At 55.2% G+C, this 12787-nt stretch overlaps 1 protein-coding gene across 1 annotated transcript in view; it reads right to left on the bottom strand.

Moving 5' to 3' along the window:
- The window catches only part of TSHZ1 (teashirt zinc finger homeobox 1), an 82435-nt gene continuing 70024 nt past the window's right edge, over nucleotides 377-12787 (bottom strand). The window contains exon 2 of the mRNA XM_018039574.1: nucleotides 377-4872. Coding sequence (XP_017895063.1) covers nucleotides 1685-4872 — 3188 coding nt within the window. The 3' untranslated portion in view covers nucleotides 377-1684. The remainder of the gene's footprint in view (nucleotides 4873-12787) is intronic.

Below are 12787 nucleotides of genomic sequence, written 5' to 3' on the forward strand. Positions count from 1 at the left end.
TGCAGAACCAATTTCAAGGCCCCCAGGGTCCCTGTTAGAACAAGATCTGCCATTAGGTCCCCAGATACACACAAAGGATGACTGTAAACATTTCAAAACAGGGCGGGAGGATTCTCCCAAGAAGCATCTCGGGTCCCTCGATGTACAAATCAGCCGGCGCTCAATGACTATACTCTGGAATCCAGTGGCACCCAGTGGAATTAAAAATTTTAATTATCATTTAAAAAAAGGAGTACTTATCATCTGAATAAGCGTTTCAGCACACACATCATGAAATGACGGGTCTGAATAGAATTTCTGTTGGTCGACTGCATAAGCAGTACCATTGCTGGAACAACGTCTCAGAGGCAGAATAATGACGACACGACAATCTATGTAAATCAAGAACTGCATGTGGGTTTATTTTACATTTGAGAAAACAGTGGATTTAATTGTGTGAACCAAAACGTACTGTACAATATTAATGATAGAACATCAAAACGTATAATTAATAGTGCATCGCTTGCTTTGTCTTCATTTATTTATTTTTGTCTGATATACATGCATCTGGAAAGACGCAGGTGCCAGTAAAATTTCTCTATTTAAATCAAGCTGCAGGAACTAAATTTTATTCAAAAATTGTGGTTTTACATTATATACACAGAAATTTAATATAAAATGACAATATAAAAAGTTAAAAGAGAAAGCATACAGCCAGAAGGTACAAAGAAAGTTGAATAGATTAAAATGGTACGATATGTAACATATACGAGTTTTTAAGCTGATGCTGGCAATTTACAAGGAAAGGACGCCAACATTTGCCCCATTTTTTTTTTTTCATTTACCAATGTAGCACGCTTATAGAAAGGTCGGCTTGTACCAAAGCTTACATTTGTAAATAACTATAAACCGCAGTATTTTACAGGAAAAAAAGAAATAGCATTTTTACACATTTTTAAATAATAACTTGCATACTTTTTTTTTTTTGCCAAAAGTGGCATTTTTCAGCATCCAGAGGGTTTGGGCATAGTGGCAACTGGGGTGTTTGCTGTTTTTGTTGTTAGTTTTTGTTTTCTGTTTTAAACGTATGACGCTGTGGCTTCCTAACCCCCGTGTCCTAGACAACTTTCTGCTCTCCAACAGCTGCATGCATGCTTCCTTCACAAACCAGTTCTGCATATAAAAGCTTGTTTTTTAATTATTAAATAAGTTTTGTGTCTGACACAGCTTTTGATCTGAATGAAATGCCTTTAAGCCTTTTTTTTTTTTCTTTTTCTTTTTTGAGTGAAAGGCACAGAAACGCGATTGCAGTCCTCAAAGGGTTAAATCTGACACTAGGAGGTCCTCTGACCTTTACTGTCATGGGAGCTTTGTAATTTTAGGACGACGTCTATCTCTGTTATTTGTGTCTTGCTTTCCTGCTAAGTAAGTGTCTCTGAGGAGTGTGCCCCACTATCTCCTACAAAAGAGAGCTGAACATCGAGAACAGATGTTGAAAATAAAGGTCAGACTCTGACTCACAGGAAAAGAAAAGGAACATGCACGATCGGACGAAGAGCATATAAATATAACTACAAAATATGTGTAAGAAAAACCAAGGTCCAGACAGGCGGTCAGCAACCGAGAGCGGGCTGATTTCGGAGGCTCAGGCCGGGCCTAGTGCAGTACGACGGTAGTGCAATGCGCCGCGGGCGCGGGCCCGGGGCTACTGTTTCTCCAGCTCGGTCACGTAGATCAGGTGGTCCTCGGGGGACTTGCCGTGGGTCTTGCTGAGGTGCAGCTTGACTGCGTGCTTGCTCGCGAAAGTCCGGTTGCACAGCTTGCACTGGAATGTGGAGCCCAGCTCGTCCTCAGCGGCCCCCGAAGGGCCCAAGGCTTTGCTCGCCAGGACTTTGGAAACATTCTGCTGTTCTTGAATCTGGTTTAGGGGCAACTTGGAGAGATCCTTCAAGCTGAAGCCTAAGTGTGTCTCTAGGTGATTGATGTACGTGGAAGCAGTTCTGAACTGAGAGGCACAATCGTTGCAAAAGAAAACAGGATGCCCTGTGTCCAGGTTCTTCAGGAACTTGGTCCCCCCTGTCCTCCGCAGCTGGTACTTGACGTTGGCCAGCCAGTGGCTGATGGTGGTCATGGACAGCCCGGTGAACTTGGAGATGTGGACCCGCTCCTGGGGGCCCAGGTCCGACATGATGTACTTCCCCTCCGCTGTCTCGCGCAGGCTCGAGGCGAACTGGGCCTGCAGGATGAGCAGGTGCTGCGGGTTCCAGTTGGACTGCCGCCCCTTCCGCTTGTGCACGGGCGATAGCTCGTCCAGCGCCTCCTCGAAGCTGCTGCCATCCGCGTCCGACTTCTCCGACACGGTGGAGGGCGTGGAGGACTTGGGCGTCAGCCGCCCTGTGAGGTTCTTCACCATGTCCGAGATGTCCATGAGTGCGCTCTCCCGGAGCGGCGAGGACACGCCATCAGCGGCGCCGGGCACCAGGGGCTTGCTCTTGGACTTGGTCAGGTCAATGGGCTGGTCGCTGTTCTCGTAGAAGTAGCGGTCGGCGGCGCCAGGCGGCTTGGCAGGAGGGGCAGGGTAGGCCGGCTTGTCCAGCATGCTGGTGCTGATCTTGTAGAGCATGGCCAGCGGGTCCAGTGAGGGGCTCACGGGCCTGGATACCTTGCCCAGGTGGGTGTTCATGATGGACTGCAGGGCGCTCAGCGGGTTGATGAAGGAGGGCTCAGGCGAGTGGTCGGTGATGATGGCCAGGTTGTTACAGCCGTTGGTCACTTTGGCCTTGAGGGGCTCCGTGCCATTTGGGGTGTGGGCATCCCCCATGCCCTCCTTCTTGGCCTTCCCCCCCTCGGCCTCGGGGCCCTTCTTGGGCTGCGGCTTGCTGCTGCCCCCCAGCTCCTCGGCCCTGGGGAAGTCCTTATTCTCCTTGGCTGCTGGGGACGCAGCCTTGGCCGGCGAGCCCTTCTCCTTCTCTGCCGGCCTCTCCTCCTTTTTCACGCTGACCTTGCCTGTGACTTTCTCTACCAGCTCCTCCATGGCGGACACGTTGCTCTTGTGGGGCGGCGGCGTGAGGCTCCCCGGGGAGTGCAGGAGCGCCCCATGCTCAGCGGACAGCGGCTTCACGCCGCCGGCGAAGGACGGCTGCATCTGGACGCTCTGCACTGCCGGGGGCGGCTTCACGGTGCCCGGCAGCTGGTAGGCAGCGTGGATGCTCGGGTAGCCGCCCCACGAGGGCGCGCCATTCTGGGCTTTGCTGATGGCCGTGGAGACCGTGTTCTCCAGGGACTTGAGGATGTCCACGCCGCCCTTGGCGCTGTCGTCCAGGTCTTCCTCTCGGAGGTACTGGTAGAGGGCAGTGGGCTCGAACTTCTCGCCCGCGTCCTCGCCCTCCTCCTTGATCTTCTTGTCCGCCTCCCCTGCCACCAGGGCCGCCTTGTCCTTCTCGGGCTCCTTCTTCTCCTCCACGGCGGTGGGGCCCGCCGGAGAGTCAGGCTGCTTCTTGACGTGGGCAGCGGCAGTGGCGGCGGGGAGCCTGGTGTGCGTGGTCGGCGGCAGGGGGATGGACTGGATCTTCTCCTCCACCACGGGGTCCAGCACCAGCTGCTTCCCCTTCTTGGAGGCGGAGGTGGTCACCTTCAGGAAGTGCCCGGTGACCATCATGTGGGCGGTGAGCTGCTGCAGGGTGTCGTGGGAGCTGCCACACTCCATGCACTTGAGAATCTGGGCCTTGCGAGCCTCGAACTGCCAGGTGTAGCTGGCCCCGTTCTGGTAGCCGTAGCGGTTGTTGGGCGTCACGTAGGGGTTGGCCGTCTTCTGCTCCTTGGCCGCCTCGCTCAGCGCCGCCTCGGCCGCCGCCGCTCCCGCCGGCTCGGGGGAGCCGGGGGCCGCCAGCTCGTGCAGCGCCCGCTTCTTGGTGGAGGGGACCAGCTTGGTGAGGGCCGGCACGGGCTCCTTGAGAGGCACTTTCTGGTAATGCTTCGTCTTGATCATGTGCACGCTGAGGTCCTGCAGGGACTCGAACGAGTGCCCGCAGTACATGCACTTGAGCACCTTCTGTGCGTCCTCCTTGCCCTCCATCTCCATCAGCGAGCGCTTCCGGGGCTTGGACCAGCGCTTGGTCTTCTCCGAGTCCTTGTCCCTGTTGTCGTCCCGGTAGTGCCCCGTCTCGTTCATGTGCACCGTCAGCTCCACCAGCGTGTCGTAGGCGGCGCTGCAGTCCTTGCAGCGGAACTTGCTGGCGCCGGTGAACACCGAGCCGTAGAGCTTGTTGTTCTGGCGGTAGAGCTGCACGGTGCTGAAGAGGCTGGGCTCCGGCAGCAGGCCGTAGGACGACGTCTGCTGCAGCGTCTTGGCCAGGGCGGCCTGGTGCCAGTCGTAGCCTGAGCCACCGCTGGCGCCCGAGCCCGAGCTGGGGGTGCTCGCCGTGGTGCCCGTGGCCCCCGCGGTGCTGGTGGGGGGCGTGGGGGCGGGGGTGGAGCCCTCCTTCTGGGCCGCATCGCTGGTGCTCGTGGTCGAGGCTGACTTCTTCAAGTCCAGGGCCAAGCTGGACCAGCAGGACTCGGAGAAGAGGTTTGCATACACGGCCTTGATCTGGGCCAAGCTGTCCTGGGGGTAGGAGACGCCCTCTGCTCCCTGGCGCTCCTCCTTCTCCTCCTTGGAGGAGGAGCCTTTGAAGTGGGCGGGCTGGTCGCTGTGTTCGCTGAAGGGCGAGCCGTAGCCCGCGTCCTGGTTGGTAGCGGTGCTGATGGGGGAGTTCTGGTAGCTCTGGGCCTCCTTGATCTCCGCCTCCTCGCTGCACGCGAAGTCGGCCTCCTGAACATCCCCGGGCAGCCCATCCTCCTCCACGCTCCCCTCGTCTATCGCTGCTGCTTTCAGTTCTTCCTCAGGAACATAAGCTAGGAGAGAGCAAGGAAACACAGTGAGAGGCGGATGGCACCCTGAGCAGGCGTGCTCCCCAGCGCTCACGCCATCTTTAAAAAGACGTTTCTCAGCCCAGGCTACAAGGCCGCCCCCACTTTATACACCGACCCGCCGCAGCGCCACGGTGGAAACAGGTTTCCACCAAGGCAAGCCCGCCAACCCCGCCAAAGTGAACACATTTCAACGGAAGGGCAGCGTCTGCCCTCTTCTTAGAGATGTCGGTCTGGCCATCATAGCTGGATGGGAAGACAACGAGGGAAAGAAACAGATGGGGCCCGGCTCCTCCGCCTGCAGATTCTCCCCTCTGTAGGCAACCGGGTCCCTCATGAGCCTCCCCATGGGGGGACCTGGTTGTCAACTTTTAGGGAAAGATACCTCATGGACAGGATTCTATGGTGTCCATAAATAAAAACACGCTTCAGTGGTAAGTGATAAATAATCTAGTCTCCACTAAAAAAAAGGAGGAAGCAACATAGCACCACCGTCCCCTGCCTGGATGGAACAGAAGTCACCCACAGGGGACACCAGGCAGGTGTCAAAGAGCCCCGGATATACAAAGCAGCATTGTGCACAAGGGCTGAAGGGTGGAAACAACCCGACTGTCCACTGATGGTTGAACAGGTGAACAAAGAGTGGTTTACACACACAATGGGATATTATCCAGCCTTTAAAAGTAAGGAGAGTCTGATGCATGCTTCCCTATAGACTAAATCAGGGGCATTATGCTCAGTATAACAATGTTAGGTTTCATCACTAAGTCATGTCCAACTCTTTTGCAATCCTGTGTACTGTGGACCGCCAGGCTCCTCTGTCCATAGAATTTCCCAGGCAAGAATACTGGAGTGGATTGCCATTTCCTTCTCCAGGAGATCTTCCCGACCCAGGGATCGAACCCACATCTCCTGCATTGCAGGCGGATTCTTTACCACTGAGACACCTGGGAAGCCTTTAAGCCAGCCACAAAAGACAAATACTTAGGAGTCCCCTTACATGAGACACCTAGAGTAGTGAGGGCTACTCACAGAGACAGGAAGAGAACAGTGGTTTCCAGGGTCGGGGGACAGGGAGGAATGGAAAGCTAGCCATTACACGGCTGTATTTCAGATGGACAACCAGCAAGGACCTACTGCACAGCACAGGGAACTCTGCTCACTGTTATGTGGTAGCCTGGATGGGAGGGGAGTTTCGGAGGGAGAGGATGCATGTATATGTATGGCTGAGATCCTCTGCGGTCCACCTGAAACTATCACAACATTGTTACTCAGCTATCAGTTCAGTTCAGTTCAGTCGCTCAGTCGTGTCCGACTCTTCGCGACCCCATGAATCGCAGCACGCCAGGCCTCCCTGTCCATCACCAACTCCCAGAGTTCACTCAGACTCAGGTCCATCGAGTCAGTGATGCCATCCAGCCATCTCATCCTCTGTCGTCCCCTTCTCCTCCTGCCCCCAGTCCCTCCCAGCATCAGTCTTTTCCAATGAGTCAAGTCTTCACATGAGGTGGCCAAAGTACCTGAGTTTCAGCTTTAGCATCACTCCTTCCAAAGAAATACTCAGCTATACGCCAATACAAAAGTAAAAGTTTAAAAGAGGGGGGAAAAAAAAGGAAGTTGGTGTTTAATGGGTTGAGAGTTTCAATGTGGGAAAATGGAAAGATCTGGAGATGGATGCTGGGTTTGGCTGCATAACAATGTAAACTTAATACCAGTGAGCCATGCCCGTAAAGTGGTTAAAACAGTAACTTCTAAGTTACGAATATTTTCACACAATAAAAAACTTTTTAACCTAACAGTGCCTATAGTAGGTACTACAATGGCCTGCTATGGGCCAAGCTGCACAGAGGGTGACTTCTCAGGGTGAAAGCGGCGTTTCCCAGAAGCTGGGGCTGCTGACAGCTGTCCGGGGAATGAGAGGGATGGAGGGCATATAAACGTCTGGATGGAACCTGGCTGTTTACTGCAAAACATTTCAGATCCTTCACCATGTGACAGGTCTTGTCAGTTCCCAGGGGCACATAATTGCCTGCACCACTTAACTGATCTGACCAGCGTGCTTTTACTTCTTTCTCTTTGCTTTCTTCTTCTCCTTCTTCTTTTCTTCTTTTTGGTGTGGAAACAACCAGTGTTCCATCAACTACCTGGGAAATTTAGGGTTAAGATATTTCCAGAAAGGCCCTATTAAAATGCACTGATATGACCTGAGAGGGTGTCTCATTAAGTAGAATCACTCATTATCACATTATCAGAGCCGGACCCCGAGGGAATGTGGCGGGCAGCGCCGCATTTTCAGGGACAGTGATGGAGAGACAGAGAAGGAGGCGGCTGCCCAGAGGCTGGACGCAGGGCAGGAGGGAGCCTCACGGGAATGTCCACGCCTGCCCACCAAGGGCTCTGCACACAGATGCACACACGGTGGACACGCACACTCCACCGGGCCTTTCAGCTCCCTGCCTGCCCTCCGCTTCTCCACAGGGCTGGCCCACACCTGGGCGGCAGCGTGACCAGGCAGGCACATCCGCAGCTGCTTCCCAGATGACGGCAGTCCTGCCTCGGTCCACTAATGGCTCAGGGAACCACAGCCCGTGGGTCCTGCTCTGAGAGCGTGAAAAATAATCGACAGCGCGAGCCCACAGGGTCACACAGGCGTCCACACCTGCACAGCGGCCTGCCTGAGGCTGTAGCCCCCCTGGAAACTGACCGTGAACTTGACCGCTTTCTCCTTTCCCCATGACCACTAAAGGTTTAGGACAGTCCAGGGTCCCAAGTGCCCACGGCTGGAGTCCTCAGCCAGAAGACCGAAGCTCCAGTCACACCCACCGCCTGCAGGCCCCCTGGCCCTGGCCTGGACACCAGGCCCAGCTCTGAGGATTCCGACAGGGACACTTGAGGCCTCAGGCATCCTGGGCAGAGCCCTCTGAAGACAGAGGCACCGGGTTCCCAGGGTTTTGGCCGGACTTCCAGCCACCCCCCACAGTGTACCCTCTGTGCCACATTCTGGAGTCATCTAGAAGGTGGTCACCTAGTGGGGAGGCCGCCCACTAGACCCAGATGGTCCACTTTCATGAAAAGAAGATCCACACCAGCAACTGACTGAAGGGAAGCCTTTGACCGGACACGTCTGGCTCAGCCGGGGAGCCCAGCGCTGTGCTGGCACCCTGCCCAGCGCTGCACCGCCTGCAGGCTGCTGCCCCCTCAAAGGACGGCCACAGGCTCCATCACCCGCCCGCAGCAGGCGCCGTCGGGCGTGAGGAGTGAGCAGACCGCTTTCCTCTTCCTCTGGAAATAGACGGGGGCTCCCTCTACCTCCAGGGTGTTCAGCACCCACCGGTCATGCATGTCCACATCCCAGCAGAGCGGGTGTCCTCAGAGTAAGGCACGTCCCGGCCTGTCCTCCCCACCCCCGATACTGACCCATCTGCACCCAGGAGCCCCAGGTTGAGCTCAAACGCCTCTCACTCTGCCCTCTCCAGCCCCAGGGTGACAGTCACTGCTGGAACCACAGAAAGCATACCCTGGCCTTCTATGGGGCACTAGTTTCTGCCATTCTGTCCTTGGACACTGGTCCCCCATTTTCCAGGGGGTGGAGAGGTGGGCGACGCCTAACACGCCTGCCTTCTGGGGCTCATCTCCCAGGGGAGACACAAGCAGAGTGGGGGAGCTCTAGGGGACTTGGGGCACAGCCTGGGGCCCGCCAGCATCCCCCATTGGGCTGAGCACGCCCAGCTCCCTGACGCCCCGTGGGGATACAGTCCCCACCACTCCCTGGCTCAGTCACACTCCTGGGAGCTGACTGTGCTCTCCAGGATCAGGGCGCAGCTTCCTGCATCCACCCTGCCTGTCCCCCTGCCGGGCCCCTCTGCGGCCTTTTTCCGACAGACCTTGACTTCTTCCCTGACTCCTCCAGGGCACGCCCATGACCACCAGATCCATGGCAGTGTGAAGCCCCTCCGGAGGGGCCCTCGGGTTCCCCCGCCCCATCAGGGGAGGCTGGGCTCCATGAAGCCCTCCTGAGTGCTGTCTGAGCCCAGGTGGCGTTGGGCACACAGAAGGAGCTCCAGCTGCTATGACCCGACCTATCAAATGTGGGTGTCCCACGGGCACCCCCAGTCAACTACAGACAGACACATGGCTCCCCCTGCCCCTTCAGACCTAGAGGGGCTGCCCCAATACAAGCTCACTTCCTCCTCCTGAGTTAGGAGTCTCCTAGCTCAGTGGTTACTGAACCACCCCACCCAAGCTGTCCCCATCAGAAAAGCAAGTTATCCTCAGCGCCTTCTGTCCTCCAGCCCTGTCCCCGACGTGGCCTCTGCCCGAATGTGGACCCCCCCAGGCCCATCACCAGACATTGCAGCAGCCTCCCAGCTGGCCTCTTCCCTCTTGTCCGGCCACGCTCTTCCTCCGTGACCCTTGAGCTAAGATCTTTGTTACAAGCCCAGCAGCAGCACAGGGGACGCAAATCCCTCCCTCCACCATGTGCCAGCCCCTGAGCACCCCGGTCCCAGGGGCACCACGCCCCAACCTCTGCTTCTCTGCCTGGGGACGACGCTCCTCCTCAATGGGAAGCTCCGATGTCACCTCTTTCGTGAGGCTGCTTAATCCCCTCCTGGAATTCATTCCCTGTGGAATTAAGAGATGTTTACCTGTCTGTCCTCATCATCAAACTGTGAACTTGCTCGTTTAATTAAAACTGCTGGGCACCCCTGCCCACCTCCCGGGCTGGGCATTTTCATTTCTTCACCTCATTTTAAGCCTCACAACCCTACAAGGCAGTGTCCCTGATAAGCCCATTTTACAGATGACGAAATGGAGTCTCAAGAAGTTGACCGACTCCCCCCACGTCACACAGGAGACAGAGAGATGAGGGGCTCAGGACTCAGAGGCGGGCCACCTGATTCCCAGCCCGAGGCCCCTCCACTCACCATCTCAGGACCCAGTTACTATCCTTTGTTGTGTTAGCATCTCAGTGCCGAAAACACTTGGAGTAAACGCTTGTGAATGAAGTAGTGACCCCAAGTAATTCTGTATCCCTAGTAGCTCAGTGGTAAAGAATCTGCCTGCAATGCGGGAGACCCAGGTTCAATCCCTGGGTTGAGAAGATCCCCTGGAGAAGGGAAGGTCTACCCGCTCCAGTACTCTTCCCTGGGAAATCCCATGGACAGAGGAGCCTGGCAGGCTATGGTCCATGGGTTCACAAAGAGTCAGACATGACTAAGCGACACACACTTCCACTTTCTAATTTTGTATCAGTATTTAGGACACTTCTTATTTGCCCTTCATGCTGTTATGAATGAGAGAATCCCAACGAAAAAAGAGTAAGAGGAGAGAAATATCTAGTGGGTGATGTTTTGCTTATACCTATGAGGCAACATTGAAAACTTTGTTTTAATGACAAGGAGAGATTCATTAAATGGAAAAAGCAGAAGACAAACCTATTCACAGCACAATGGAAAAATCCTCTTAGAAAATATTAGTTTTTTTTTCTAAATAATGAATATATGGGTTTGAAGTGGCTCTTAGTAAATAGCTCTGTTTTCAAAATCTTCAGTGTTTTCAATTCAACACACATGAATTAGCCACTTCACACCATTTCTGGAATAAAATAGCTGGAAATAGCCCCTAGCCAGACCCTGGGAATTAGGGAGCCAGAGAGGGGCAAGGCCCAGCCTAGGGGCGGGAATGTGGGAAGGGCTTTGTTCATTGTAACTTTTGTGTTTTTTCCTGGTAAAAGGCAAGAAGCGGGGAGCATGACGGAGGGGTGCACGTGGTATCGGGGTTCCTGCAGCAGGATCTCGGGGCGGGGTGGGGCTGAGAGTCTGCCCCCGCATCTGCTGCCCGTCTCCTTCCCGCCCGACTCCTGCTTCCTCACCGCCCCCGGGGGGGGTCTCCACCCAGCCGCCCCCAGGGAGGGGGCCGCGGGTCCCACTGACAGGCGAGGAGCTGGCCGGGCCTCTCCAGAGGCCCTCAGTCCCCAAGCCCAGTGGCCACAAGGCTCCATCACTCCATCTTCCGCCAACGTGGTCCCTGTCCATTTCTAGACTCCCAGAATTCCTACCTTATCACACACTCCTCCACTGTATTTATCCCGATAAGCTCTTATTTTTGGCTATTTCCCTGTTCTACCATGTATTATCAATTAACTTTTCAACTCTAATTTACAAGGGTCACAAGGAAATACAGACCCGGGGGCAGCTGGGGGCGGGGAGCGTCGGTCCTAGGTCCTCACACTGGACACCCTTCTGACCGGCTCCTCCCTGGAGGCACGCGCCTGGGAGCATCAGCTTTGGAAAGAAGTGCACGCGCCTCCCCAAGCAGCCCTCACCTCCCCCCCTTCGCACACCACCCTTTCCAGGGGTCCTCGGACCAAGCTCCAGTCAGTGTCACCCTACCCCATGGTGCTTGTGGTCACATGAACACACAGACGATGAGCTGCCCACAGATGCCAAGGGTTTCAAGGGATTCTTTGAAAGCAGTGCCTAAGCCTCTCTCTCCACCCACCCCCCAACAACCGCCCCCACCTTCCAAAACTGGGCTTGAACCAGGAGCCTCAGAAGGATCCAGAAACAAATGGGTTTCGCTAGAGAATCTGGGCCTGGGGCAGGTGGACAGGGTTGTGCAGGTCTGCAGGCTGGACCCCAGGGTGTCTGGAGGCAAGGCTACAGGGCTTCAGTAGCAGGCGGGACCCAGTCCTTTGTTCCTGTCATGTTGGCATCAGGGAGGAAGGGGCCACAATCACACCCCCCCATATCTGTCCCACCCAGCAAGTCCAAGAGCGACCCCAAGCGCACAGGGGCTGGGGGTGGCGTTCACCTGCCCGCGCCCGTCGGGTCCAGGCTGCGGGGCCACCATCGTAGCTCCGGGTTGAAGGACAGACCCCCATCATCATCTGAGGACAGACTCACGGAAGGGACAGACTGACCCACACGCTCCACTCACAGATTCCGTCCTCGGGGCCTGTCTCCCCAGCGCTGGGGCTGCAGGAAGGATGTGTAGGAACGTTAGACACAGCGCCCTCATCACCAAGCTCCACTCTGAGCTCATCCAGCCCTGCGATCGGACCCTTAAGAGGAGCCAGGAAGTGCCCACGACGGGCATCTTCTCGTCCCAGGGAAAGCAACCTGTGGCTGGCCTCTGTTGCTGTGTAGGCGTGAGGTTTGGACAGCGGATTATTCGGGAAGTGCTCTCCACTGCCCTCCTGCAGACTTCCTGACCACAGCTGCCCAGAGGAAGGCGGGAGCCCAGAGGGGGTGCACACACAGAGAAGCTCCTGGTTTGGCTCTTCCCCAGGCCCGAGGGGGCAGGCGGGGGAATACATGACCAGAATGGGGTTGGGGAACTTTGTTTACCCAAGCTCTCTTTTCCTCATTAGCACACATAATTGAGAGCTGGCTGTGAACGAGGGAAAGGGAAATTCAAAAGTGGCAACTGTGAAACCCAGGCCTTGGCTCTCTGCTTGGGCTCCGGCTCACAGCAAAGACCGAACACGGCTATTGTATTGCCACCTGGTGAAACTATACAGTCAGACCAAATTACATGTTTATCTACATCAAACTAGGTTTCAGACTGGCAAACGTGATGTCCATGGACAGATGGCCGTTATACCAAAATAGATCTACTCCAAGGGGCCAATTCACAAAAGGGGCTTACGCACACCTCCGTGATAAACGCACAGCTTCAAGTCATTGTAAAATCTCACAGAACACACTTTTCTTCCAAATTTATCACTGAGCACTTCTGAAGGAACTTCACCTGTGTTACAAAGACAGCAGCTGGTTCTGACGAAGGTCAGAAGACACTGGGAAATAGAAAATGCAGAGAAAGCAGATAAGGAGTCAGAACCCATTCCTTGCTTCTCTGAAAGAACATTAAATACAAGTGGGATGGATGTTAATTTACG

Source organism: Capra hircus, chromosome 24 (assembly GCF_001704415.2).
Source record: "Capra hircus breed San Clemente chromosome 24, ASM170441v1, whole genome shotgun sequence".
Classification (NCBI taxonomy): Eukaryota; Metazoa; Chordata; class Mammalia; order Artiodactyla; family Bovidae; genus Capra; species Capra hircus.